This window comes from Maylandia zebra, linkage group LG1, assembly GCF_041146795.1.
Source record: "Maylandia zebra isolate NMK-2024a linkage group LG1, Mzebra_GT3a, whole genome shotgun sequence".
Lineage (NCBI taxonomy): Eukaryota > Metazoa > Chordata > Actinopteri > Cichliformes > Cichlidae > Maylandia > Maylandia zebra.
In genome coordinates this window covers 42,491,823-42,518,528 of record NC_135167.1, presented here as the reverse complement: position 1 = coordinate 42,518,528, position 26,706 = coordinate 42,491,823, and the positions used below count along the sequence as shown (strand labels likewise).

The following is a 26,706-nucleotide window of genomic DNA, read 5'->3' as shown; positions in this document are numbered from 1 at the left end:
GTGATTTCAAGTTTTGATAGATTTACTTTCAATCATCCAGCAGATAAACAGCAACATTAATTTATAGTTACATTTCTGTCTAATCTTCACTCTCGTTAGCACTGTTTTTGATCTACTCTAAGGGTAATATCAGGCTCGTTAGCTGCTTCCACTCTACTCACCCACCCTCAAACTGAGTGTTTTTGGTGTGCTGGGCAGTATACACTGAGTTTATTGAGCTTTTCCACTGAGAACTAATACAAATTACATCAGTTATGATTTTGCTATTAATTCCCACAGAGGAACATACAGCGCTTGGAATGTTATCATCTAATTGCAAGTTTTAGTTAATACTGTTGTGAAAACAGATAACTGTTGATATCAGTGACCATCATGTCATGATTATCCATCAAACCGGGCAAATTGCACCCAAAGGAAAGCAGGAAGGTGTTTATGACTCTTGCTAAATGAAAGCATGAATCTTCCCAATGTATTCATTCATCTGGCCGTAAACCAAATTCCAGTAATGCCAGTTTAAAAAGGCAGCACGAACACAAACTTTCAGGAATAAGACGACAACTCTGTTTCACCAAATCATTCAGGACATGTCAACAAATGTGAAAAAGGTTTTGTCACAGTGGCCTCCATCAGAGCATGTGCAATCCCATTATATTCTTAGAGTAAATGGTAGCTATAATTTACAGCAGAGGTCACAAAACCATGTGTGCTTTACAGTCTGTGCTAAGGGTGCATAAGAGAATGTGTGGGGGCATGGTGAACAGGAAATAGGTGAGGAGGAAGGGCATACAAAATAGACTGAAAATAATAAGGAGTGAAGAGGGGAATTAGATTAAAAGACTGGCCTAGAAAGAACGTGCAAAAGAAAGATAACGAATGTGAAGAAAATGAAAAGATAAAAGAAATGAGGTTTTACAGAGCGCGTGAAAAGGTTACAGCTGGGCACAGGTCAGATTGAAGAGACAGAAATATGGTACACACACACACACACACACACACACACACACACACAGAACTGACAAATGATATTATCAAATGGCACGACCACAGAACACCCACACAGTGTTCAAATTAAGAGCACATGCAGCAGCAGCGGAGGCACAACGTAAGCACGCCTCATTCAACTATAGCAATCAGTAGTTATTAACACTTGCACTTTCCAGTTGTTAATTTGGCACCTAATGATGATGTTTTCAAGCACATCCCTTTGCTGAATTGACAAACAGGCCTCTCTAGTGAGATGCACGTATAGGTTTGACATCGGCTTGATTCTTCACAACAGGACTTTGCTGTCTACAGTGTTGGGGGGTAACAGAATACATGTGTTACGTATTTAAAATACAAAACATGAGTAACTGTATTCTGTTACAGTTACCGTTTAAAAAGGTGGTATTCAGAATACAGTTACTTTGTTGAAATACATGGATTACACGGCGGTCTTTTCCTGTTTCATATGTTAGGCTATGCTCGCTCTGTTTTTGGTGATTCCACGCTGGTGGAAACCCAAACAAAACACGCAATAAGAGGATCTAATGCCTGTGTCTCAATCTCACGGCCCAAGTCACCTCTACTTGCAGCAGCATAATCAGGTGAAAATTTATTATTCAAAAAATGATTTAATATGAAGGCAATAGGCAGTGTAGTCCGTGCTGCAGGGAGAATGGACGGCCATACCCGTGATGTGTCTGTGAGCGAGGAGGGAGAGTGGAAAAGTACGAGCTGTCACCGAGCAGAAACGGGAGCTGGAAGCATGTAAATATAATAATAACCACTGCAGCCTGACGAGCCCAGCTGTAAGTAAGCTGTTAAGACTCGACTGTACACTGTGTTCGTGTTTTCCTCCGAAACAAAAAGTTCCGTTGCAGCAGCCTTTCAACGCCTCTCTCTGTCTCTCGCTAGCAAAGTAAAGCTAGTTTTCAGCTATGAGCCCGACACGAACCCGACGTATCAGCCAGAGGTCCCTTTACTACGGTTCGGAGCCGCGGACCTGTTTTATATACGCGAGGAATAGTTTTCTATATGAGATCGCTGCAAAAAGTGCAGCCTTACCTAAAGTCCACCTACTGTTACTCATTTATATTAAGATTTAAACATCTAGTTGGTGTTGGTGTGGAGAGTAACCTTCAGTAATAAATCACACAGCAATAGGACATTCATGTTGTAAAAGGCATGATAATATATTAAGTAATTCAAAGTATTCAGAATACGTTACTCTCATTGAGTAACGTAATGGAATACGTTACAAAATACATTTTGGGGCATGTAATCTGTAATCTGTAGTGGAATACATTTTAAAAGTAACCTTCCCAACACTGTCTGTCTACATCCATATTTTACACAGTCTGTGATAATGACTTTCCTGTATTGAAGGCCAAAGTTAGTTTCATAAAAGAGGCAGGAAAGGATGAACTCTGACTCTGAGCCAAACACACACCTGCTAATTAGTGCTAAGTAACAGACTAATTAGATACCAGAATTTTGCTGGACTCTGGGCTGTCTGTACCTCTTATTACAGCATCCAAATAGTTTATCCAAGAACTACGCATAAATGCCAGGTTGTAAATATGGCCTTTAATGCTATAAAGGTGGACATTTTCCTACGGATGTCTACGGTGACTAGCAACCTATTCAGGGAGCACCACACCTCTCCAGCCCCCCGCGACCCTGAACTGGATGAGTAGAAAATGGATGGATGAGTATCGATGTACTTTTGGCTCGTGACCCTTAGAGGAACTGCAATGTGGATGCTTCTGGGACAGCGACACCGACACTCCAGAAGCAGCCAGTGGGTCTAAACAGATGCTCTACCTCCTGAGCTACAGCCAGGACGTAATCAGGACGTTACAGCTGCAGATTTATGCCCATTTAAACACATGAGACTTTAGGTGCCCAAGTACGTTTTAGAACTCTTATCATATAGTTTTGTGCTTGTAATAAGTTTGACCTGCTTTTTGTTTCCCGAGGTCATGTGCTATAGTTAATGCGATGTTGCTTTATGCCTCTGATGTACTAATATTTCTCCTTCAGTTTCCCAGATGTCTGCTGGCCAGAAAACAAGCATAAACTTGTTTGATTTAGCTCTTGGCTTCATGTGTAGGTGGAGAGTGCAATAATGATAAAGATAGTAAGAGCAAGAGAGTGAATTTTTTCCACTTGACAACAAGTGAGAGTCCAACATGTCTAGTGGCTGCTTGTTGTTTTACTGTTAAGCCTGCTGTCAGAAGAGAAACTGCTTTTACAACAGATTTCTGCCTGTATGTTTTCCTGATATCTGCTGGAAAGCTACAGAAAAAATTCTAGCTCTGGAGCTCTGAAGGAATTACACCAAAACCTGACAGCTGAGGAAGCATGATATCATGCTGCTATTAAACAAAGTCGCCAAATACAATCACATGAGACTTAGTGTATTAGCTACACAAGAGGTTTGTCTGATGTATTGGCTAATGCTGAGAACAGCTCATGTCACTGTTCTGCAAACCCCAAATATTTAGTTTTAGGTTTTTTCCCCCGCATATATATTTCTCAGGATCAACTTCGGTGTTTGGCATAGATTTTCCAAACATTCCAGCTGTAACCCGAGTTAGGCAATATTTGATTGGATGATGCTGATAGAAAATACTGTCCAAGGCTAAGCATTGGTGTAGTCAGTCTCCAACAGCAACCAGTGACCTCGAGAAAAACTAAGGCATGTGTCAAAAACTGCAGTGCCTCGGCCACGTGAGGCTTGCTTCACCTCTGAGTCACCCCTACAGAGCTCCATGTTAAAATGTCCAACACACAGCAGAGACAAACAGCCTACTACACAATTAATCACAACTGTAGGTGAGGTAATTTTTTTATAATCACAGGTTTGAATTGAACTAAGGATTAAACTTATATAATAACTACTAAGATGTGGCCGCTTGCTTTTCCAGTTTTTTGCACTCAGCTCTGTAAAGAAAAACACAGATTTTCCCCTAGTAAGTAGCTGGCTGGTCAGTTTTAATGTAAGCTGATAGATCCATTGGTTTATCTTCTCAAAAGACAAAAGGAAAGGAAAAAAAATCTCCAAACAGTCAAACTGCACTGTGATTATGTGATAAATTTCGTGGCTCAAGAGTTGGGAGTTCGCCTTGTAATCGGAAGGTTGCCAGTTCGAGCCCCGGCTTGGACAGTCTCGGTCGTTGTGTCCTTGGGCAAGACACTTCACCCGTTGCCTACTGGTGGTGGTCAGAGGGCCCGGTGGCGCCAGTGTCCGGCAGCCTCGCCTCTGTCAGTGCGCCCCAGGGTGGCTGTGGCTACAATGTAGCTGCCATCACCAGTGTGTGAATGTGTGTGTGAATGGGTGGGTGACTGGATATGTAAAGCGCTTTGGGGTCCTTAGGGACTAGAAAAGCGCTATATAAATACAGGCCATTTACCATAAATTTAACAAAAAGGATAAGTAAATCCTTTTTGAAAATAAACCCTATACCTACTAAATTGTGTGTTTACTTTCCACCGTTGTGAGGAAAACGTATTTGTTGGTTGAGCAGCAGAGATAGGTGTGTGGTTTGCGCCAATGCCAAAAAGTTTATTCTGCTACGGACTCTTGTTTGGAGCTTCTGGTGCCCAGGTGCACACACTCAGGTGCCTGATTAGAACCTGTGAGCACAGACCCTGCTAGAGCGGTCAGTTGGTGTCTGCTCCAAGCACGCCACGCTTGACTGATCTGGATAGGGCCCGTGCCACAGAGCAACTTCATGTTGCAGCATTATTATTTGGAGAGAGATCCAGTACCATCTCCAAAGTGTTCAAAGAAAGAAAAAATCAACTAAATGCCATTTCCTTAGTTTTTGTGCTTGATTCTTATATTGTCTGCCTCCAGTATATTACCATACTGACTACTGTTGATGTTCTCTTAGTGATTAGATGCAGCCGGAGCATTAACAGCCCTGTGTGAAAAACAGACTCCATTTAAGTGGAAATACTCTATGGGTTGCTATTTTGAAGGTTCTTTAAAAAGGAAAAGCACAAGAGGTAATCTGATCGAGATAGTGAGTGCGGGCTAAATACATATTCTTAGCAAACAAATAAAAAAAGCCTGCCTTGTCATAACAGAGTTACATAAGTCAGAGAGTTTTCACATCTAGTAATGCTTCAAACTCCGTATTACTCCATGTTTGTCTTGTGCCTGAAATTCTAAGGATTTATGGTCTTATGTTGGTGACCATTTGCATAACTCTTTGGCTATGCAGACAGAAGGATTGTGGGAACCAAAGCACAACCCGAGCAGGATTCACTACAAAGAGGAAGAAACACAAAACCACCCATTAAAGGAAAAAAACAAAACAAAAAAAGTCAGACCATGGCTGCAGTGAGCCATTTTATTGTTTGAAGCGCTAAAAAACAAAGTTTATTTTATGACTTCTTTCTTCTCTGCAGCAAAAAGCTAAGCAAAGAAGCAACGACAGCACAAATATGGACAAAACAGTCTAGACCACATGTTTGTGACACTGCTCGTTCTTGACAGACACACAGCTTCACTCGGTGTTTTTGCTGGCATAAAAAAATCAAAATCATCACGTTCAGTGGAACCCTAGGCCATCTTCAAAGTTAGGATACTTGGTCCACGAAAACATATTTATTCAAGTCATGCAGCCAATTTATTGCCTGCCTGCACCGTACCAAATCTCCTCACAGGGTGAGGGTTTTCTACATGTTTGTTTCAACATGAACAACACAAACAAGCAGACACAAACAAAAAAGCATCACAAAGATAGAGAAAAAACTGCATATTAACAGCAACTCAGCTAAATCCAAAGTCTAGGCTACAAACTAAGCTTCTTAGCTGAAAGCTCAAACTCTGACTAAAAACTTCGTTCGGCTCAGCCTCATTGCCTCTGAAGTGCTCACGCTAATAAAGCGCTCCACTGGAGTGGCTTTGGAGGACAGCTGAGGACCCTGTGGGACTGCCTTTCATAAACGCCTGCCTGAATATGGCTATTTTATAACTCGGGCGTAGGTTATGAGTCAAACATACCAGTTAGACAACTCTTACTGCTTCTTGGGATTTTTTATGGATTTGCTTGCTAAGGCATATACACTTCAAACACTGCAAGCAGAAACATACAAATACACATGCGCTTGAATACCAGCTCAAGCCGCTGTGCACATACACTCCATGTTATGGAGGATAATCATTTCATCTGTCTTGAGAAAATTAAGGGGTTAAATGTTTTACCTTTGTGACTGATTGAACGAACTGAGGGATAAGTTGGAGGAACACAGACAGAGCTTGTTAAAGTTAGCTGATTTTCATATTACATTTAAAGATCTCCAGTTAACCTAGTAACATGCGCCAGGTTGCCAGAGATCTGTTTAGGGTTAGGGTTGTCTGTAATATTCACATATACGAATAAAAAGAAAAGAAAATAGCAATCTAATAAGAGAAGAGGGCCAAAATGTACGAAGAGTAACATTTTAAAATTTCTGATTTCCTTTAAGGTGCAGCTAAAATGCAGTTTAATAGTAAAGCCTACCCAGGAGTTTGCTGGTGACCTGGTGGAAGTTACAAGTTTAAAGAAAAGAAACTAAATGAATAAACACGGTAAACTTTACACTGCATGCTGAGGTTTGGTTGTGCTCTGTCCTAACAATGTTTAATCACAAATGATCGAATATTGTCAAGAAAGCTATTTACATCCCTGGTTGCAGCTGACCTTGACCATGTTGCACCGTTGCCATGGTAACAAATGGGATGAAAAAAATGTGCTGCTTCTGAAGACGGTTTCCCCAGGCTGAAAGCTGGAATCAATCTTCCATAATCACTTACACACAAACACTACTGAAGATTTTTTTTTACACTACCTGAAAAGGACTCTGGCTGTTGTAGTTCTTTACTTCCTTGTCAGCTCCACGAACTAGCAGCACTCTGGCACAGTTATCCTGTGGAAGGAAAAGAGAAAAATCACTCAAATGAAGCAGCTGACAACATCCCTAAGACAAGACTGGAACCCTTAAAGTCTCCTACTTTTGCTTTTTCAAAAAAAAGAAAAATAAGAAGATGATGGTTAAGCTTCCAGTAACATCAGCAGAATTTTCCAAAAGCATAGAGCAAGACCTGATCAATGACTGAGCATGCCGGCTCTTGCACAGGGATATACAGGAGGAAATAAGAAAAAGAACATCTAATACCTATCAGGAATGGAGCTTCAGTGTCTCTATGGCTCCACTCAAAGAGAAAGAGGGAGTGAGGGTGAGAGAGAGATGGAAAAACAAAAAGAGAGAGAGGAAGAGAGAGAGAAGAACAGAGATGGAGAGTGCTGAGGGGTTTGAATCTGCTGCACAAATCGCCCACAAAGTGCTCAACCACGCATGCACTGAGCACACACACATGCATATAAATACTTTTTTTAGATCCACAATAAGCTATTGAGAGTTGAAAAATCAGTCACACAGATACTGATACAGAAGCATAATCTGTACTGTAAAGTCGGCATTACAAATATTTCTCTGATTAGACGTTCAGCCTCTTATTTTAAGACATGCACGGGTTCTATTTTTACTCATTTCCATCTGGTGTGTAGTAACCCCACGACAACATCTATATAAGCTGAATTTACATGTAGCTGTACGTGTGGTACATTTTAGAGCTGTGAAGGAAAGCAGGGCTATCAGAAGACAACCAGAAGCAAGGAACGAAGCAGATGTACGGCCTGGGGAGGCAGAGGGATGGTGAGAAAGGTCACGTCGAAAGTCAATAATTCTGAGCTAATCCCGTTTGTTGCAGTTTGGATGCCATGGAAACTTCAACTACCGATGGATTTTTACTCTGCATCGCCTGTCATGTGAGGAAGATGAAGGTGAATTCTCACTTAGGTTTTAGGTTTTCATTTATGCACTGGAACCTGTTCTATCCATCTCTCGAGCAGCAGTGACAATTAATACAAACTTATGATGCACAGCATCACAGTCCAAAAAAAGATTGATCCAAATAACCCCCCTCTGCTTCACAGACACTGAAGATGTTATCAATCTTTATTTTTCCAGATCCCCAGTTTTAGGAGATGAGACTGAAGTATTCTTTATTTTTATTGTCATCGACAAATAGAGAGACGACCAAAAGAATCAAATAACAATTGCTCTCTCTCTTTCTGTCTGTCAGCATCATCAGGAAGAGGGAACGTGAGAAGCTCGAGATGTGGAAGGTGAAGGCTACAGTGTTACCCACACTAAAGTGACCACTAAACTGTCCGAGTGGCTTCAGCAGATCTCAGGAATGACATCATAGATCTGTGTCCAGAAGAGAGACAACAGAGGTACCGTGCAGGACCCTCAAGCAAAAAAACCAAAAAAACATCAACAGTTTAAAAAGAGAAATAAGTAAACCAAAAAACGAGTTAGGAATACAGAATTTGTTTTCTGACAATGGTGATTCTACTCCTCCTTTTCAATTCAAGTAACAAATACTTAAAATAAATAGCAAACAGGAGAAATATATGCAAAAATAAGAGAAAGCTACACATTAGAGTACAAAATAGTGGCAAAGTGATTGGAAGTAGTGCAAAGAAAAGACTTGGTCTGCATAGCGTCCGTGTGTGAGTGGCCTGAGTGATTCAGGTTACTCAGACCATGGCTTCAGTTTATGCTAACAGTTCAAATGGCCCAGGGGAAGAAGCTGTTTGTAAGTCTGGAGGTGTGGACTAGTGATGTGTCGGTCGCGAACGAAATGGTTGTTAGAGCCGGGTCTTTGACGTGAACGACGCGAGCCGGCTCCTTATCGCGAGCCGTAGGTTTTTTGTTTTCACATTAGAAAGGTATAGTAATCATCCACAACTACTTTCATTTGCGGATGATAAAGGATTCAGAAAGTTAATTCATGCGGGCCCATATGACAGAGAATATGCATCTTCTTTTTGTTTTCATATTATAATTTATATTTAATTGTGTTGTGGTTTGCAGAGTTTTGTGTTGTTTCACTTTAAATTTGTTTAAAAGGAAAAAGCTGAAAATTTAAATACCGTATTTCCCGGACTACAAAGCGCACCTGAATATTAGCCGCACAAGCCAAAATCAGGGGAAAATCCTGTTTTGTACATACATTAGCCGCACCTGACTAAAAGCCGCAGGTGTTTCAATGTTGACTTATCATATGTAAGAGAATATGCACAAAGGGAATTGTCAGGAAAGAGATGGCTGTTTGGAGACACACCCCTTTTATTAATATTTTGAAAAACAAGTTATGGGTACATATTTGCACATGTAGTACATAACAGTAGCCTACAGCACACCAGAAAAATAGATTCAGCTCAGGTGCAGTGACACGGCTTTAACAAGAAGAAAAGTCAGTCATTCACCACCATCTTTCTCTTCTTCCTGCGCACTAAAAACACCAAAGTCCTCTTCTCCAGTGTCGGATACAAACAGGCTCAGGATGGCTTCGTCATCCACTCTCAGCTTCTTTCCTTCGTTGTCACTTTCAAAACCAAAGAAATCCTCATTGTCAGTGTCAGAGTCGAACACCCTCAGAAGGGCCGTGGCGGTGTCCTCCTCTCCATCATGCAGCAGTCCAGCCCTTCGAAATCCGTTGGTGATCGTGGATGTTTTCACACTTTTCCACGCTGTCAGATTCCACCGGTGGAGTTGGGCATAACTTGCTTTTCGCAAGTTTATCGCCGCTCATCATCCACGCCTCCCGCTGAACGCGTACCGCTACTTTGAAGTTTGTTTTTCGCGCTACTTCGTACGGCACTACGTTGCCTGGCGGACGGACATGTGACTAACATACCACTCTTGAACCCCGATCCTTCCGCCAGGCAACGTAGTGCCGTACAACAGCGGAACACACAAAACAAATCATCTTACGATATGACAAAAATTATGGACAATCCATAGAAAAGCCGCACCTGACTAAAAGCCACAGGGTTCAAAGCTTGTGCAAAAAGTAGCGGCTTATAGCCCGACAATTACGGTAGTTAAAAGTTGAAATGTGAATAGTTGATTTTTGTATTATATGATTTATTTATTACATTTTATGTGGAGTGAATAAATAAAAGTATATTTACGGTGGCCCCTACAGACAAAGCATATACAAACTTCAAAACACGTACAAAAGACAACAGAAGTGCTCCAGGATGCTAGGGGGCAGTGTTGAGCTTTTGTTACCTAGTGGCTACACAAGCCAGCAAGTACCAACGACCGGATTTGGTGTGTGGTAATAACAGGTAAATTAACATTTGTTTAAATTATTTGAATATATATGAGTGCCTGTGTATAAATACACAAACCATACACCTATGCTTTCAATTGTGTAATTTAAGTGATCTAGTAGCTCTGTTTTGAAGTTCAGTTAAAGCTAGAAATGTGTTTTGGAGTTTGTACGTGCTTTGTCTTTAGGGGCCACGACATATATTTATATATAAACATATATAAATAAAACCACTTTTTTACATTAGTAATTCCTTTTGTGCATAATTTTATATTATTGTTAATAATAAATTAATTAAGGCAACAAAACAACCTGAAGAGCCGGTTCGGAGCCAAAAGAGCTGATTCTCTAAAAAGAGCCGGAAATCCCATCACTAGTGTGGAACCTGATTAACATGAGGTGCTGAGCAGAGGGCAGCGGGTCAAACAGCAGGTGGGTGGGGTGCAAGTGGCCACATTTGAGCGCCCTGGTTCTCCTGAGATGCAAGGATTGGCAATGGCCTCCAGAGGTGGCAACCAATTATTTTTTGGGAGGTGCTAATTAGCCTCTGCGTAGCCTTCCTGTTCTCAGTAGTGTATATCAAACACCCAGTCAGCAGGAGAGCACGCTCCCCACTGAGGAGCGGTAGAAGGCCAACAGCAGCTCTCTCTCACATGGTAAGAAACCTCGGAGTGTTTTTGGATAGCTCTCTTAAATTAGATAAACAAGTGTCCTCAGTGGTAAAAAATAGCTTCTACCAGTTACGTTTGATATCAAAGGCGAAGCCCTATCTTCCAGTGAAAGTACTTGAAAAACGTATTCATGCATTTATCACCTCTAGACTGGACTACTGTAACTCTTTATACCTGGGCCTCAATCATTCTTCTCTCTACCGTCTGCAGTTAGTTCAAAATGCTGCTGCACGTCTTCTAACAGGTTCTAGAAAGTATAATCACATCACCCCAGTTCTAGCTAATTTACACTGGCTCCCTGTCAAATACCGCATACCGTTGCCTTTTAATGTCTCGCTGTTTTTTTGCTGATTGTTAAGCACTTTGATCAACCCTGTTGTTTTAAAATGTGCTATATAAATAAATAAACCTGACTTGATGAGGCTCTGTGTTGGACAGGTCCACGGTGGCTGTGACGCTCATGGTCAGCGTTTGGTTACATCAAATATAGAAGAATAATTTGCATTTAAGTTGATGACACTTAGACTAATTTACTAAATTCCACTGTTGTAACATTTGTATAGTGTCTAGTATAAAGACAAAATCAAAAGTATACTGTTACTGTAGGAAATGGAAATCAGCCAAGACAGCTGTGAAACACCCGCTTCAAACATGAAACATCTGCTTACATCTTGTTGAATTCAGTCTAAATTAGAGATGGACCGATCTGATATTACGTATCGGTATCGGTCCGATACTGACCTAAATTACTGGATCGGATATCGGAGAAAAATAAAAAATGTAATCCGATCCATTAAATATCACGAAAGCACCTCACAAAACTTGCAACACGCCTAACTCACCTCAGAACGTTAGCACTCGGAGCAGTATGCATCACGTGATAGAGCAGCTGTGGCATGCGGACCTGTCAGTGGTCTGGATAGCATTTGGAGCTTCGCTAGCAACCTGGCATTTCATCTCCGACAAAGTTATCCCGAGAGAAGTAAAGCAAGTGTGTAAGTCCATCTCTGAATGTTTGTAAAGCATTCCTGCGTTAAGCTTAACAAGCGATATATGGAGCGACTGCCTCTTCTTGCTGCTACTTCAATCATGAAACTGCTTAATGATCAGCTGATCGGCTTTTCTGTCGCGAGTCCGTCTCTCTGGTTTGTTTTTGGCCCACTTTGCACCAGAAAGAGGAAACCAGCGGCTGAACAACAGCAGCACGTTTAAGCTTGATCAGCTGTTGTTAGAATTTATTTAATATTACTTTCTACTCGAGGATCTTTTTCTACTGCTGATGTAACTGTGCAGGGGCGGATCTAGCAAAGTTTAGCCAGGGGGGCCGATAGGGCATTAACAGGGAAAAGGGGGCACAAAGACATACTTTTCTTTCTTATTCTCATTTAAAATGTCTAGCTTTTAATAAATAATTATCTTACACCCAAAGTTTTAATTTGATGTAAAATGAATAGAAGTCAATTACTGTATATAGTAACTATTAAGTCTAATATATATACCCTAGTAAGCTATAGTACTTTTTCCTTTGGGAAGGTACCATCTGTGCAGTCTGCAATTTTGTTGAAGAAAGATGTTGAATCTATTTAATATTTCTTGAAAAATAATTGATTTCTGTGCATTTTTTTCACACTGCATCAAATTAAGGTTGATTACGTCGATTAAGCATCATGAGGTGGAGCGTGAGGGGTGGTTCCCTATTTTTTATTTATTTATTTTTGTTGTTGCTGGGAGTTGGAACTCTATTAGTTAGGTTGCTTAATATTTATGCTAAGTACTCTTTAAAATACCAGAATAGGGAGGATGGTGTAGGTTTAAGTTTATTAGATTGATCAGTATTGCTGAACTATAAATATTTTTTTTTTTGCATACAGGTATAACAGAATAGCTTTAGTGTAGTTGTTGTTTTAAACTTGAGTATGAACTTATACAAAATGCAGCAAGATATTTAAAAAACAGTTTTGTTGATTAAAAAACACTATATCGGATTCATATCGGTATCGGCAGATATCCAAATTTATGATATCGGTATCGGTATCGGACATAAAAAAGTGGTATCGTGCCATCTCTAGTCTAAATACACAGAGAGCAGCAGGTCAGCTGATCACAGCCTGTACACTAAGAAAATCTACTGAAGAGCTCTGATTCTTTTCCCCACGCTGAACCACTACAACCAATACTACGCTCCCACCGCTGCTGAATGTGCGGTGCTCATTTTACTCTCTACAATGCAGGCAACAGAAAACAGTTGTTGTACTAATAGTATTTTATAATCATCTTTAATATAGCACAAGGTTCAGTTACTTTTGCATAAAAGTCGATGGTAGAAACGTCCTTCAAGGAACTACTTTTTCCTTTCTTAGCCTTTACTTTTGCACTTTTACACGAGTAAAGAAATTGATTCAGCGCTTCAGTTTTTACTGGAGTACTTTTCAACACAGATGTCTGTACTTCTGCTTAAGTAAGCATGTAAGTACTTTTTCCACGTCTGCATCTGACATGTATCGTTCCATTGTGTACTTTGCACGGTTGAAATGATGTTTTTACTCATCAGCAGCTGTGGAGTAATGCACATGATAATTTCCTTTGAAATATAGCTCAATCCTGACACGGAGAAAAAGCTGTTTTACATCTTCCATGCAACAACTATACTTAATTTTGCATATTAAAGAACATCATCAGCAACTTTATGCCGTCCTTTCTGTTCAAAGTTGATGCTCAGTTTTATAAACTTATCAGATCCAATTAAGCCAAAATACCTTACAGAAGTTAAACATGCAAACAATAAACAAGAGTTCAGGTCTTAGGAGCATCATGTGTTATGTGTTACGTAACTAAGTAAGTTTGACGTTTCAGTTTTCAGGGGAGGAAAGATTTCATATATTTTTAAGCTCTTTAGTGACCAAATTCGATTGAATCTACCTCGTCTGCACGTTGAAATTTGTATGACTGTAGTGATTTGATCTCTTCTCAACAACCAGTAACCTTCTGGTATTCACAACATAATGCAAAATGAAAGCAAACATTCATTTGTATCAATAACTTTAATATAACTCCTGAAACAACTAAATGTCCAAGCTGTCCAAGCTACAGACATCCGTCTTAATAACTTTATCCAGGTCTCTAGGAATTATTGTAACTGTGACTTAAAGGAGAATAAAGTCCAGGTTGCTGCTTTTCTTATGTGTGTGCCAGGTGCCAAAAGGCTGATTCATCTGCCAAAGGTGTAACACCAGAACAGATGTGAGTGTGCCCTCATCCCCCAGGGGAGTCCAATGTGACATCCACAAACAAACCTACACACACAAGATTATTTAAAAATAACAATCAATGAAAATATCATCAGTGATTTAATAACGCAACTTGTATTATGATCTCTGAAAATGATTATACATTATATATTATACATATGTACATCACAATATCCAGAAACATTATGCACACAGACTATACAGAATTTCTACAAATACAAATTTCTAATAAAACAGTTCACTGGGTGTAGGTACAGCTACAAAACGTTACCCCACTCGTGGTATTTTACCCTTTGATGGCTCGGCGTTCAGTAGTGCTTCAATCCTATTTATTGTTTCGATTCAATAATGATGAATTTAAACATATTTTGAAGAGGCCTGAAATGTTTCCAGACGAAGTTCAACAAGATAAATCATGTTATCTCTAAGTCATGTTAGTGACATCATTTTAATCATGTTATCACAGTTCTTTCAACTCCTGCAGAAAAGCTATGTGGTAACATCTGAAATGATGAGACAGCATTTTAATCATTATTATAAAGGCTGTAGTTTGTAGCCATTGCTGCAAAATGATGTCAGTGTAACAGGGCTTGTTGGTGGTTTTAACAATTTGAGGTGGTTGACGTTTTATTTATAAAGAGCACATTAGCTTACTAAAAATGGCAGCTAGCTAGTATTGCTGGTATGTAATATTTTCAAAAGCTAAAATGAGCCTACAAGAGTGGGGCTACACCAGCGATACTAGCATTAGCTGTGTTAGCACCTTCAACAGGTAGTGTCCTCTGGTGCACACTGAGAGGATCAAATGTCCTTTTAACTGCAGTGTCCTTTCATATTATTCATATATCCATGATGTAAATTTACGTGAGTGAATACTGAAGATAAATATAATTTTACAAGCACAAGGACTTTTTAAAAAAGGTCTGCTTAGCAGAGCTATGGGTGCAAAGAGCAGTGTAGAACATTTGCTTCCTCACCTTTGCTAATTTGATGCAGTGTTGCCAACTCTTCAGTAAGGAAAATCTCTAGTGGCTGTCCTAAAAATCGTTAGAAGTCGCTAAATGATGTCATCGCCTAATTTGCATAATTGGTCATGCTAATGTAATTGTAACCTATGTTGTTGGAGAGAGAAATAACATCATGGAAGAGACAAAGTGAGTAAAAACGTCCTAAATGCATTTAGAATTTATTTAGAACTACCATTTTGTCATTTTCATTACTGACACTGGATTGGCCAAACAAATCTCTCAGCGACTGGTCTCTCCCCTACCTTCGCTGCGTGCTCACGCAGCTTGTGGAAAAAGTTTAGTTTGGAAGAAGTGGAGCTGAAAAGCTGAGAGAAAACAATAAAAAGAAACTAATAATAGACCAACATGTTAACTGTCAGAACATTAGTACCGGCAACAGCTAGTAACCAGGCCTCACTGTCACATGAGTCTGTTGCTGTTAGCACTAGCTGTGGAGACATGACGAAGAGACAGAGGAAGATGAAATTAATGTGGTAACAAAACTAATTAGAAAGGAATTGATTGGAGGATTCGGGTAACATGAATGGCTACTTTGACCAACCAGAAGATGGTTTCATCCACCCCTGTTTTCCCCTCATAACAAGGGTGGTGTAAAAAATTATCATCAAACAGTCTTTCTTCTCACACCAGTTCACCTCACTGTGCCTCAGAAGTCAAAAGGTTCCAAGGTTTTCCACTTCTTTAAAAATGACAGCAGCCAGGTGAATGGAAAAGAATAAATCCACAGGTAAAGAGAGACTAAAACATTGCTTTAGTTTCTCATTTGCAGATCAATGTCATATCTGTTTCCTTTGGTAAAGATTGGATTTAAAAGGCAGTGATTTCTTGCTTTGATACAAATAAATCAGTGGGCTGCTTTTTATTCAAAGCAGTACTTCTCTGCTTAACTGGCCCCACTCCAAGGTCAATGTGTTAAATGGTCTCAGATGACTGGCTTTACAAACAAGTGTTAGAGGGCACTGCTGACCTTTAGATAAAGAGTATAAAGATAGGTTTAAGCAGAGTGGTCTTTGAAATCCAATCTGTGCACATTCAGTTAGACTTATCAACAGATACGAGCTATTTTTTGCTACTCAGTACAAATCCCACTGCACTTGGAAGATATAGACATTTAAAAAATCCTCAAAATATATTTTCCACTTGTGTGCTTTTCTTGGGAGCTATTTGTAACAGCAGTGCGTGTGTGCCTATGTGTGTATTTATGTGCAAGCAAGTCAAAATAAGCTAGAATGTGTGCATGTTCAAGCTAATGAAGAAACATGCCTTCCACTGTGCTTTGCTCAAGCCCATTCAGAAAAACAGCCACACTTGTTTTTGAAATTCAGATTATTGCTAAATTCAACTACAATTATCATCCTAGCAAGAGAACTAAAGAAACGTCTTAGACGAGGGGTGAAGTGGCTCCACATCCAAGTAAGTGTATGTGCATGCCTCAGCCAACCTATTAAGTTGCAGTTTACATCCATATCTCTTTCTGCTCCTGAGACATGATGTGGAATGATGAGGAGAACAGTGTTTTTGTAGATCATCACAGTGAAATTGACTTTTAAGCTTTTGTCCCATTTGTCATTTCTATCACATGGTAAATGAGAGACTGCCTAAACCATTGGCAATCAAGATAATAAGAGCCAAGAAAAGAAAAAGAAAAACTGAGAGGCTGCTGTCACAAATAATGTAGAGTTAAAAGTTACGATTTCAGGACGGTATACTCCTGGGATACACCAGGCGCCCATAGTTCAACATCAGAACATCATTTCCATGATGAAAAACTTGTAAAGAGACTGCTACAAAAGGGAAGGAAATCACACTGTATTCAGTTTGTATGCAGTCATAGCAGAACCGAAAACGGTGGAGTCAGCAACAAAAGCAGGAGTGCATATATTAGCACACAGGAGCACACAGCATTTAAAATAGTTAAATCAGTTCAGTGAGATACTGTAATGTACCTGTCAGCAGGAAATAGAGGGTTGCATTCACGGCCACCTTTTCTTTTCTTATTTTTTCCAGTTGAAAGACTTTTATACAGTATAACAGAGAAATGATCATATACTGTATGCAACCATTAGGTTAAAACTAGTTAGGGCTGTCAGAGTTGGTAAATGGTATGATACTTACACAGGGCTTTACTCTACTTGACAACATGCCTCATTCACCCACTCACACAAACACTTTTTTGTACACCTACACAACAAGTCAAAAGTTTGGACACACCTTCTCATATAACGGTTTTCCTTTATTTTCATGACATTGTAGATTCTCACTGAAGGCATATAGTAAGCAAAGAAGTGTGAAATGTTTTATATTTTAGATTCTTCAAAGTAGCCACCCTTTGCTTTGGTTTTCTGCTTTGTTGCGCTCATTAAGGGAAGCTCATGAAGCTTCATGGGTGTAGAGGTCATCTGGTCACCTTTTCTGTGTTGTACAAAGACACGGTGGGTGGAACCAAAGATCTCAAATTTGGACTCATCAGATTTTTCACTGGTCTAATGTCCATACCTCGTGTTTCTTTGCCCAAACAAATCTCTTCTGCTTGTTGCTTTTCCTTAGTCGTGGTTTCTTAGCAGCTATTTGGTCATGAAGGCCTGATTCATGCAGTCTCCTCTGAGCCATTGATGTAGAAATATGTCTGCTACTGGAACACTGTGTGGCATTTATCTGGGCTCTGATCTGAGGTGCTTGGGGCGGTCCTCATGTGAGCCAGTATTATTGTAGCTCTTGATGGTTTTTGTCAGTGTACTTGGAGACACGTTCAAAGTTTCAGAAATTTTCCAGACTAACTGACTGACCTTCAGTTCTTAAATGTAATGATGGACTGTCATTTCCCTTCACTTAGCTGATTGGTTCTTGCCATAATATGAATTCTAACAGTTGTCAACTAGAGCTGTCAGCTGTGTACCAACCTGACTTCTGCACAACACAACTGATGGTCCCAACCCCATTAGGAAGGCAAGAAACTCCACAAATGAACCCTGATAATGCACACCTGTGAAGGGAAACAATTTCAGGGGACTGCATCATGACGCTTACTGAGAGAAGACCACGAGTTTGCAGTGCTGTCAACAAAGCAAAGGGTGGCTACTTTGAGGAATCTAAAATTTAAGACATATTTATTTATCCATTGATAAATAACTCTACATATGGAGGCAAATTGTGAACATTGTAGTAAAGACATTAATACTTTGAGTTTTTTAATAAAATGCACCCCATTACCTGGCGTGGTAATGCAAACATTATTGCACAGCAGTCAAAGTGTATACAAAGTGAAGAGCAGTGTTGGGACTAACGCGTTATTAAGTAACGCGTTACAGTAACTATGTTATTATTGTGGTAACGAGCACGGTAACTAGTTATTATGCCAAAATCAGGAACGCGTTAGTCGTTACTGGGATTTAGATAGGCTCGTTACTCGTTACTTCGTGTGGTGGCTATCGCGGAGCTTCCACAGATTCAGTAACATTAGCAAGTGGTGGAAGCCAGCAGGTGGATGAAGGAAAAGGGACGCAGAAGGAAAAGAGACCCGAGGCGGCCGCCGGTCCAAGTGTGAACTGAACTTCAGGTAAGAAGTTATGACCTGCAGTCTCTCTGGGTCAGATATAAACCAAGTTTAGGTGGAGTTTATTTTCGTTATTCTGACTTTTTCCGTACTGCGTGCTAGCTAGCATGACGGAGTTTCTATACAGCTGGGTGGTGCTATGAAGTTAATGATGTTGAACTTTTATTTTGTTCATAAGTTATTAGAGTTGCCAACCGTCCCGTCTGGTATTCAGAGAAAATATTACGCGTTTCTTATTGAGGTGAAAAGGAACAGTTTGTCCCGTAATTCAGCTACAATGAAAAAGGCACAAAGCTGGAGTTATTCTGTCTTTGCTGCACAGCTGCCTCTTCCTCTCTCATTCTCCCCCCTCCCTCTCCTGTTTCTACTTCAATCATGAAAACTGATCAATGATCAGCTGATCAGCTCTCTTGTTTGTTTATCGCCCACTTTGCGCCGAAAGAGGAAACCAGCGGATGTCGCGCTAAACAACAGCAGCACGTTTAAGCTTGATCAGCTGTTGTTAGAATTTATTTAATATTAATTTCTAGTATCAGCTGATGTTTGCTGGAGCCACAGCTGTAAAAGCTGCTGGTCATGATATGGTTTGGTTATGTGATGAGAGGGAAACATGAAGATGAAACCAGGAGATGTCCTTACTGGATCATCAGAGCTGTGATGGAGAAACAGGTTTACCTTTTAGGTGACATGAATGAGTTGAAGGGAAGTTATGAACTGTTTCTGAGAGACAAATAACACCAGGATCCTTTTCTAAGTAGCTGACAGCTGGTAACTGTGCAGGGGCGGATCTAGCAAAGTGTTGCCAGGGGGGCATGTAGGGCATTAACAGGGAGAGGGGGGCACAAATAAATACTTTTCTTTCTTATTCTCATTTAAAATATCTAGCTTTTAAAAAATAATTATCTGAATCTTACAACAAACGATTGATAGATTGATGCATATATACCATCAAAACAGTGTACATCACTGTCACAACAGTGTTTGTTTTCATTCAAAGGCTTTATGATTTTTCCTATAATGGTGGGCCATTATAGGGCCATCTAGTCAAAATGCCCGGGCCAATTTTCTGTCCCAGTCCAGCCCTGTATGCAGCTCATCTGCAGTCTGGTGTTACCTACATCTTCCTACTCAGAAGGCAGAATTTCCGAGTTCTGAGTACAATCGAAAGCACCACGACTGCAGTTTTTGTGTTGGATGTAAAAGGCGCACATGACGCTGTGACGTAGGCTAGAATCATGGCAGCAGTCAATGACGGTCCAGGCGTGGGATTTCTCTCGTGGAAATATGCACATTATCTTTTCCTTTCTATTGGTAGGTGGCACAGTGCACTGTGGCAAGTAAGCAAGCTAGAAGACTGGCAAAGTTATGGAAGCAACACATTAACAAGAGAATTCTGAGTAAAACCAAAGTTACTTTCCCTAGTAACTAGTTACTTTGAAAGTAACGAGTAACTTGAAGTAACTGAGTTACTTTTGAGAGAAGTAACTAGTAATGTAACTAAGTTACTATTTTAAAGTAACTTACCCAACACTGGTGAAGAGTGATTTTATATTTCGACCAGATGTTACAAAAATAACTAACAATAATAATGCTGCAACTGCTCAATTTCAAAAGCTGTATGTGTGAAAGTTTTTTAAGTGTCCACATGCAGTTGCTTGGGTTGGCTTAATTGGTGATTTTAATTAGCCATAAGTGTGGCATGTGAATTTGAATAGCTGTCTGTCCCTGTGTGATAATCCAGTGATGTGTCCAGGGTGTACTGTGCCTCTCACACTATGGCAGCTGGGACAGGCTCCAGCCCACCCCCAAGCCTGAATTGGATCAACGGAAGACACCAAGATCTTAAACATTTGACACCCCTACGTTATAAGTTTTGAATAGGTTTTCGTTTTTGACCCATTAGTGAGGTGGCTGTTTATTGAAATCTATTTTTCATTGTTACAAAGGTTTGGTCTGCGTCCGAGCATCCCATGACGTAATTAATATGCGACATGAACGCTGCAACAAAGGTGGACATCAAGGCAAGAATATACCTGCTGCTCGGTCTGTGGCTTCTCGTCAGACTCGGGGATCATGGCGTTGTTTTTTGTGGCCATTTTCCCCGTTTCTGGGTTTCAAAAAATTTGGTTCACATATTCGGAACCCCGGCCGAGCAGGTACTTTTTAATACGTGGTACCAGGTGGTATGACGTAATGGAAAAACCCTGAAAACCATGGTGAACCATGGCAAGTCGATCTGAGTAGGTAGTAATGGAAAAGGAGCTTATCGGGTCACACTTTGAGAACCTTGGCTAGGCTGTTTTACAGAAGAAAAGATTCCCCAACCCCCAAATTATAGAGCAAGTTAATGAGGAAATAGAATTGACATTATATAGCAAACTTTAGTCTCAGTGACTGCTCAGACCAAATTCGGACCACATGTCACATTCAATCATACATTTATAAGCTTCTTTTGGATTTTTCTCAGCACATCACCCTGCAGATGAATGTTTGCTGTGGCACTGATTTTATACCAGATGCCTTCCCATGTGTCTGGGTTTGGGACTGGCACTCAGAGTACATTGGTTTTGGGCCCCTTAGATTATGTCTTGAAATCTTTTGCACATAAAGAAAACTATCACACCACAGAGCCACACTCTATATTACTACAGCACTTTATCTGTCTCACATCCAAGGCCAGTTTAGAATGATCAATTAACTTAATGTGTACACCACTGGACACCGCTGCCCAAAGGTGAACAGAGGTAGTGTATGTACAAATTTCATCTGTTCTCTGCAATCCTTCCTCCAACCACAAGCATCACCACCCCAACAACCGCACTCCAAACCCCACTGACAACTTCACTATGCATATGGTTCATATACTGATATGGAGTTTTAAGCTGTTGTCCATAAAGAACACAGTCTCTTGTAAAAATAACAGGAAAGCTGAAAGGATTTAAATAGTCACCTTTCATTTGAAAACTAACTCTTTTTAAATGCTTAGAACATATTGGTTAGGTCCAAGAACTGCTACTGAAAAATTCTTTGTAACAGAGTAGCAGAATTATTTGGAGCTTACAATTTAGAACTGATAAATGTACAACTTCTGACAAAATTCACATGTAATTCTCTGGATGTGTTGGTGGTCAAATCATTAAACATCTGAAATGTGCTAAATGAAAACTAATCCCTCTTCATAGCTTTCAGTGTTATCTGTCGTGTAATGGAGAACTGTATACCTCTCACACAGAAGTGGCAGACTCGAAAATGAACTTTTTCATCAAGACTGGAAAATGTGAAATGATTATCATTAAATTTAGGCTATGAAGAGATAAGAAGTACAATGTAACTAAATTTCCCATTGCACTAATCTTATGAACCTGTCATTGGAGTTGGGGAATGGTTCATATGTCTTTTTTCTTGTTCTGCAATCAGCTGACTTCAGTGCGTGTGCATTAAGGAGAAACGAGCTGTCTGCAGCTTCTGAGCAGTAATGAATATTACTTAAAGCTTTATTAAACGGTAAATGACCTGTATTTATATAGCGCTTTAAAAGTCCCTAAGGACCCCAAAGCGCTTTACACAACCAGTCATCCACACATTCACACACTGGTGATGGCAGCTACATTGTAGCCACAGCCACCCTGGGGCGCATTGACGGAGGCGAGGCTGCCGGACACTGGCGCCACCGGGCCTTCTGACCACCACCAGTAGGCAACGGGTGAAGTGTCTTGCCCAAGGACACAACAACCGAGACTGTCCAAGCCGGGGCTCGAACCGGCAACCTTCCAATTACAAGGCGAATTCCCAACTCTTGAGCCACGATCGCCCCAATTATTAAATGAAAGGACAACAATACGATGGTGCAAAGTACACCCAGGACATAAAGAACTATCCACTTCCGCTGACATGATATAAACTCTTTCAAGCACTAGCATGGACAGCATGCTTACACAAAATGGCAAATATTCCAGAATGATGTTAAAGCTGGAATATTGTATCACGGCAAAGCGTGTAATAAACATGCTGGTAAACCATTTGTACTTGAAATGGACATGCATACTGAATTTGCAGTACCAGCAGGGGGAGCCAATATTTAAAGCCAAGAAGTCGCTAATGACCAAGTAATGTCAGTGTCACTTTGTCATATAAACAATTATGCTAGGTGGATAATGTGTGTTTTCATGTAAATGTCTCAGTGACGTCTCTCTAAATGCTTTCCCATGGTCTTTGGAATTAGCTTGAAACAAAATAGCCACCTCCACTTGTACTGGAGCATATTCCAACTTAAGCATGCTTTCCCATCTCATGCTAATGAGAAGCAAAGCACGACACACACAGGGTGGGCATTAGACCCTTTGCCGTGATACTGAGTTGAGACCAGCCAGCTGCCAGAGCTTGAACGTCAACGGGTACAGAAGCAGTAATGACAAGTCAGGTTTGTAGCTTCATAGACAACGTTTTTGTTCCTTTGCTGTTAAATACGTTTTGAGCTTGTTGCTTTTATTTTTGTGTTCTTGAACAAAAATATCCAGTTTTTCCTCATTAGGACAGAGATTTGATTCACTTAATTTATAATTATGTGACAATGCATCTCAGCCATCTTACAGAGTAATGCAAAACTAATGTAATACAACACAACAGTCACAATATTAATGCGTATTTAAAATGAAAGTTATCCAGATTCACAAACCACAAAAATGTGGGATCAACCAATCTGAATAGCAGATGGATTTCAAAATAAGCCAGGCTGTAGGTGTAGCACCAGGAATATACCAACCACAGAACACACAAAATACACACTCAATGTGTGTATATAAAATAATTAACCTACATGTTTTAAGCAGAGAATAAGACACAGAGTAAGCTCAAACTTTCAAATGATTGTTTTTATTAGCACACAGCTAAATTCAGAAGCTACTACTTCTAGTATAAAAGCTAGAGTTTTACACCAGATACCATCCCTGATGCAATCCCAAAGGATTGTGTCTTTGGCTGGAAACACAATTTTTACTCACAAATTTAACACAAATGGAGACGCCAGGCATAAAGCAAAAGTAACCCATGCAAAATAGACGACTGATGGTTTAGCTGCAAATCTTTGCAAATTTGCAAATGCCGCAAATTTTGCAGCATTTAGGTGCATTTAAATATTGCACTTCCTCTCTCTTTCACCACAACTTTGTCTCTGATCTAGAGGGTGCACGTACACATTTACTTGTGCCTCTGATGTGCCTGTTATAGAAACTGTGATGAGAGCATACTGTCTGTGAGTGAGTCACACCTAATGTGTGGATTCTGGCCAAATCACTCCTTTACTGTTTCACACAGGGAAAGAGGTTTGGAAAGTTTTTTCCCTTAATAAATGAAATCATCATTTCACACCTATTTGCATAGGTTATCTCTGACTAATATTAAAAATCAGGAACGGGGCAAAAATGTTTTTACGGCACTGTGTGCCTGCACGTATGAATAAGACACTCAGAGTGGCAAAAATGTTAAAATGCCAAAAAAATACCCTGAAAATGGATTTGAATAAGAAATCAATATTAAATCTACATTAACCCTAATAGAGCTCCAGTTCATGAACTGTCAACATATGTAATCGCCCACGGCTCACCTGGTTGTATAGGGCACAGATGTGTAGAGCAGCATTTCCCGAGGCATTCTGGGCGCCCATGTCTGCTCCATAGAACAACAGATGCTCCAGGTGCTGCACATGGCCATGACGACAAGCCTGCACATACACAAAAAAGTCAATTGACGCTTCCACTCGAGAGAAGTTGCAGTAAAATGCCTCCAACACTAGATGTCAGTGTGCTGCAAAGGAGATAACATCAAAATGAGACGCAGCTGTACCCTCAGTTTGAACCCAGTCATGAAAAGATGGAAGGATAGGATGAGAGGAGGAAGGCTTAAATAAATCCGATAGCAAATCAAAATGCAACAGAATGTACAAATGAAGCCATCTGGTGTTAAAAAACAGACTGAGGAGGAAGTTACTGCGCTCATAAACCAATTTCCTCGTCAATATCAGTGAAGTTAGGAGTTATAGTGACGGGTGCCAGTTATTGTGTGAGGAAGAGCTTATTGTGAAATGGCCTATTTACTCTGGAGCTTCTTTGAGAGACTGATGGGTCTGTCAGAGGAGAAGATCAATAACTGCTCATCAACTAAAGCATGTTACAGTGAAAAGAAATTCATTATTACAGTATTCAGTATCACGCATCTAAACCCTTTCACTGGGCTCATCTTTTTGTCGTTTTTGTAACATATAATATTGAAAAGCCTAGAGCACGTGGTCCTGTGCACGTGTTCAGAATTTTGAAAAATTGTTTCAAAATTCACCAAATTTGTTTTGAATAAAGACTTGACACAGGAGCCAACACTCATGGGAAATCCAACAAATACAATAAAGAAAATGGTCTGGGAAGCATTGGGGACTCCAGCCCTGAGATCTCATATGAAATCTGGCACTAAACAAGCTCATGAACATTTTTCTGTATTAAATGTTTTGCTAAGTGAAGAATCCTAATATTACAAGTTTTACCATCACAACATACTTACATTACCTAAAGTAGTCACTATGTAGAGTGGCCTTATTCAGAATGACACACACACACACACACACACACACACAGATACTGTGCCTGCATTAGGCTGGAGCCACTCTTTGGGGGTTATGGCTCAAAAACACTCCTATTACCAACTGCTCCTGATGTTACTTCAGCTCCTGGTACTTGACTTTTTTCCAGTGCTTCTTCATTCTGATGCTGCTGTGTAATGTCTGCTGGGTTGTCACATCTATTGCAAATTCTATCTTCTGCTCCTTGTCAGCTGCCACTGTGTTTGACTGGTTTGCCAGCAGCTCCTCTTCTGTCTGGGGTCCCACATGATCTTAGCCCCGCTGTTCTCAACCATCTTTGGTGGTGTCTCCTATCAGGAATTGGGGATATCCTAATCCACATGTGCCGCAGATGTTCCGGTGCACTTTTGCATCCACTTGATTGTTCCTCCCAGTGAACGCTGAGAGGCAGATTACATCCTACTACTATTTGCTGAATACTCTCTGTGGCACCTTTGCACAGCCTGAACTTGGGTCTGTCAGCTGTGGTAATTCAATTCAATTTCATTTATTTAGCACCAAATTACAACAACAGTTGCCTCCATGCACTTAGAGACAGACTGTAGGCAGACTCCTGCCTCTCTGGATCTGGTGCTTGGGGCCTGTTCTCATGCTGCCATGATCAGGGCCTCTGTGCTTCCCACTTCTATTTCACATCACAATTTGTCTTCAGCTGTGTGATGTACACTTTGAGCAGCTTATCTTGGGGGGAGATTTTATTCCTATTGTTTGAGCTTCCTTCTTGGCATCTATCTTAGCTTTTGTGGGTATTTGGCTATGGCTGACCGTCCATCTTCATCATGCTTCCCATTGGTCTGTGGGACACTCAGCTACTTATAACTGTTCTCTTTGTCCACTATCCTGCCTTCTGGTATCTCCATATATTCAGTCCAGATCACTTTCCCTATATTTGCAACCATTTGGCCAATGCTCATGGATCAGTGAGTTGATGTCTTGCCCACTCCCGGCATACAGTTTGATGTCATCCATATACAGAAGGCAGGTGATGGTCACTCCAATCCTGAATCTATTTCCATATGAATGTCAGTCCCTGTACTTTGACCCTCTGGACTGTGGGAGGAAGCTGGAATACCAGAGAGAACTCATGGAAACTTCACACAGAAAGGTAGAGATGGTAGAGTGAAAGTCAGGAGCTTTTTGCTGTGAGGCAACAGTACTAACCACTGGGCCACCATACTGTACACCCTGAAGGTGAGCGGTGGAGCAGATAGAGAAAGCCTCCAACTACGCCAACAGGGTGCTTCTCTTCTCATGGAAGAGAAGGAGCCGGTCTCACGTCTAAGAACAATCAAACCCTACTTCCTGATGGACCTGATGGCATCGCTCATCCAGGACCGGAGGCAGTCCTGGAGCTGGCTCTTAGGATGAGCACGGCCAACACAGACCCTTTCAAAGATAACCTACTTGAAATCT

General features: G+C 40.5%; 1 protein-coding gene across 4 annotated transcripts in view; it reads right to left on the bottom strand.

The window, feature by feature from the left end:
- The window catches only part of shank2b (SH3 and multiple ankyrin repeat domains 2b), a 312,524-nt gene that overhangs the window by 154,430 nt on the left and 131,388 nt on the right, over positions 1–26,706 (bottom strand). For all 4 annotated transcript variants that reach the window (XM_076886830.1, XM_076886835.1, XM_076886831.1 and 1 more), the window contains exons 8-9: positions 24,268–24,384; positions 6,826–6,903 (exon numbers count right to left, since the gene is read on the bottom strand). In XM_076886830.1, the coding sequence (XP_076742945.1) occupies positions 6,826–6,903; positions 24,268–24,384 (195 nt within the window). The remainder of the gene's footprint in view (positions 1–6,825; positions 6,904–24,267; positions 24,385–26,706) is intronic.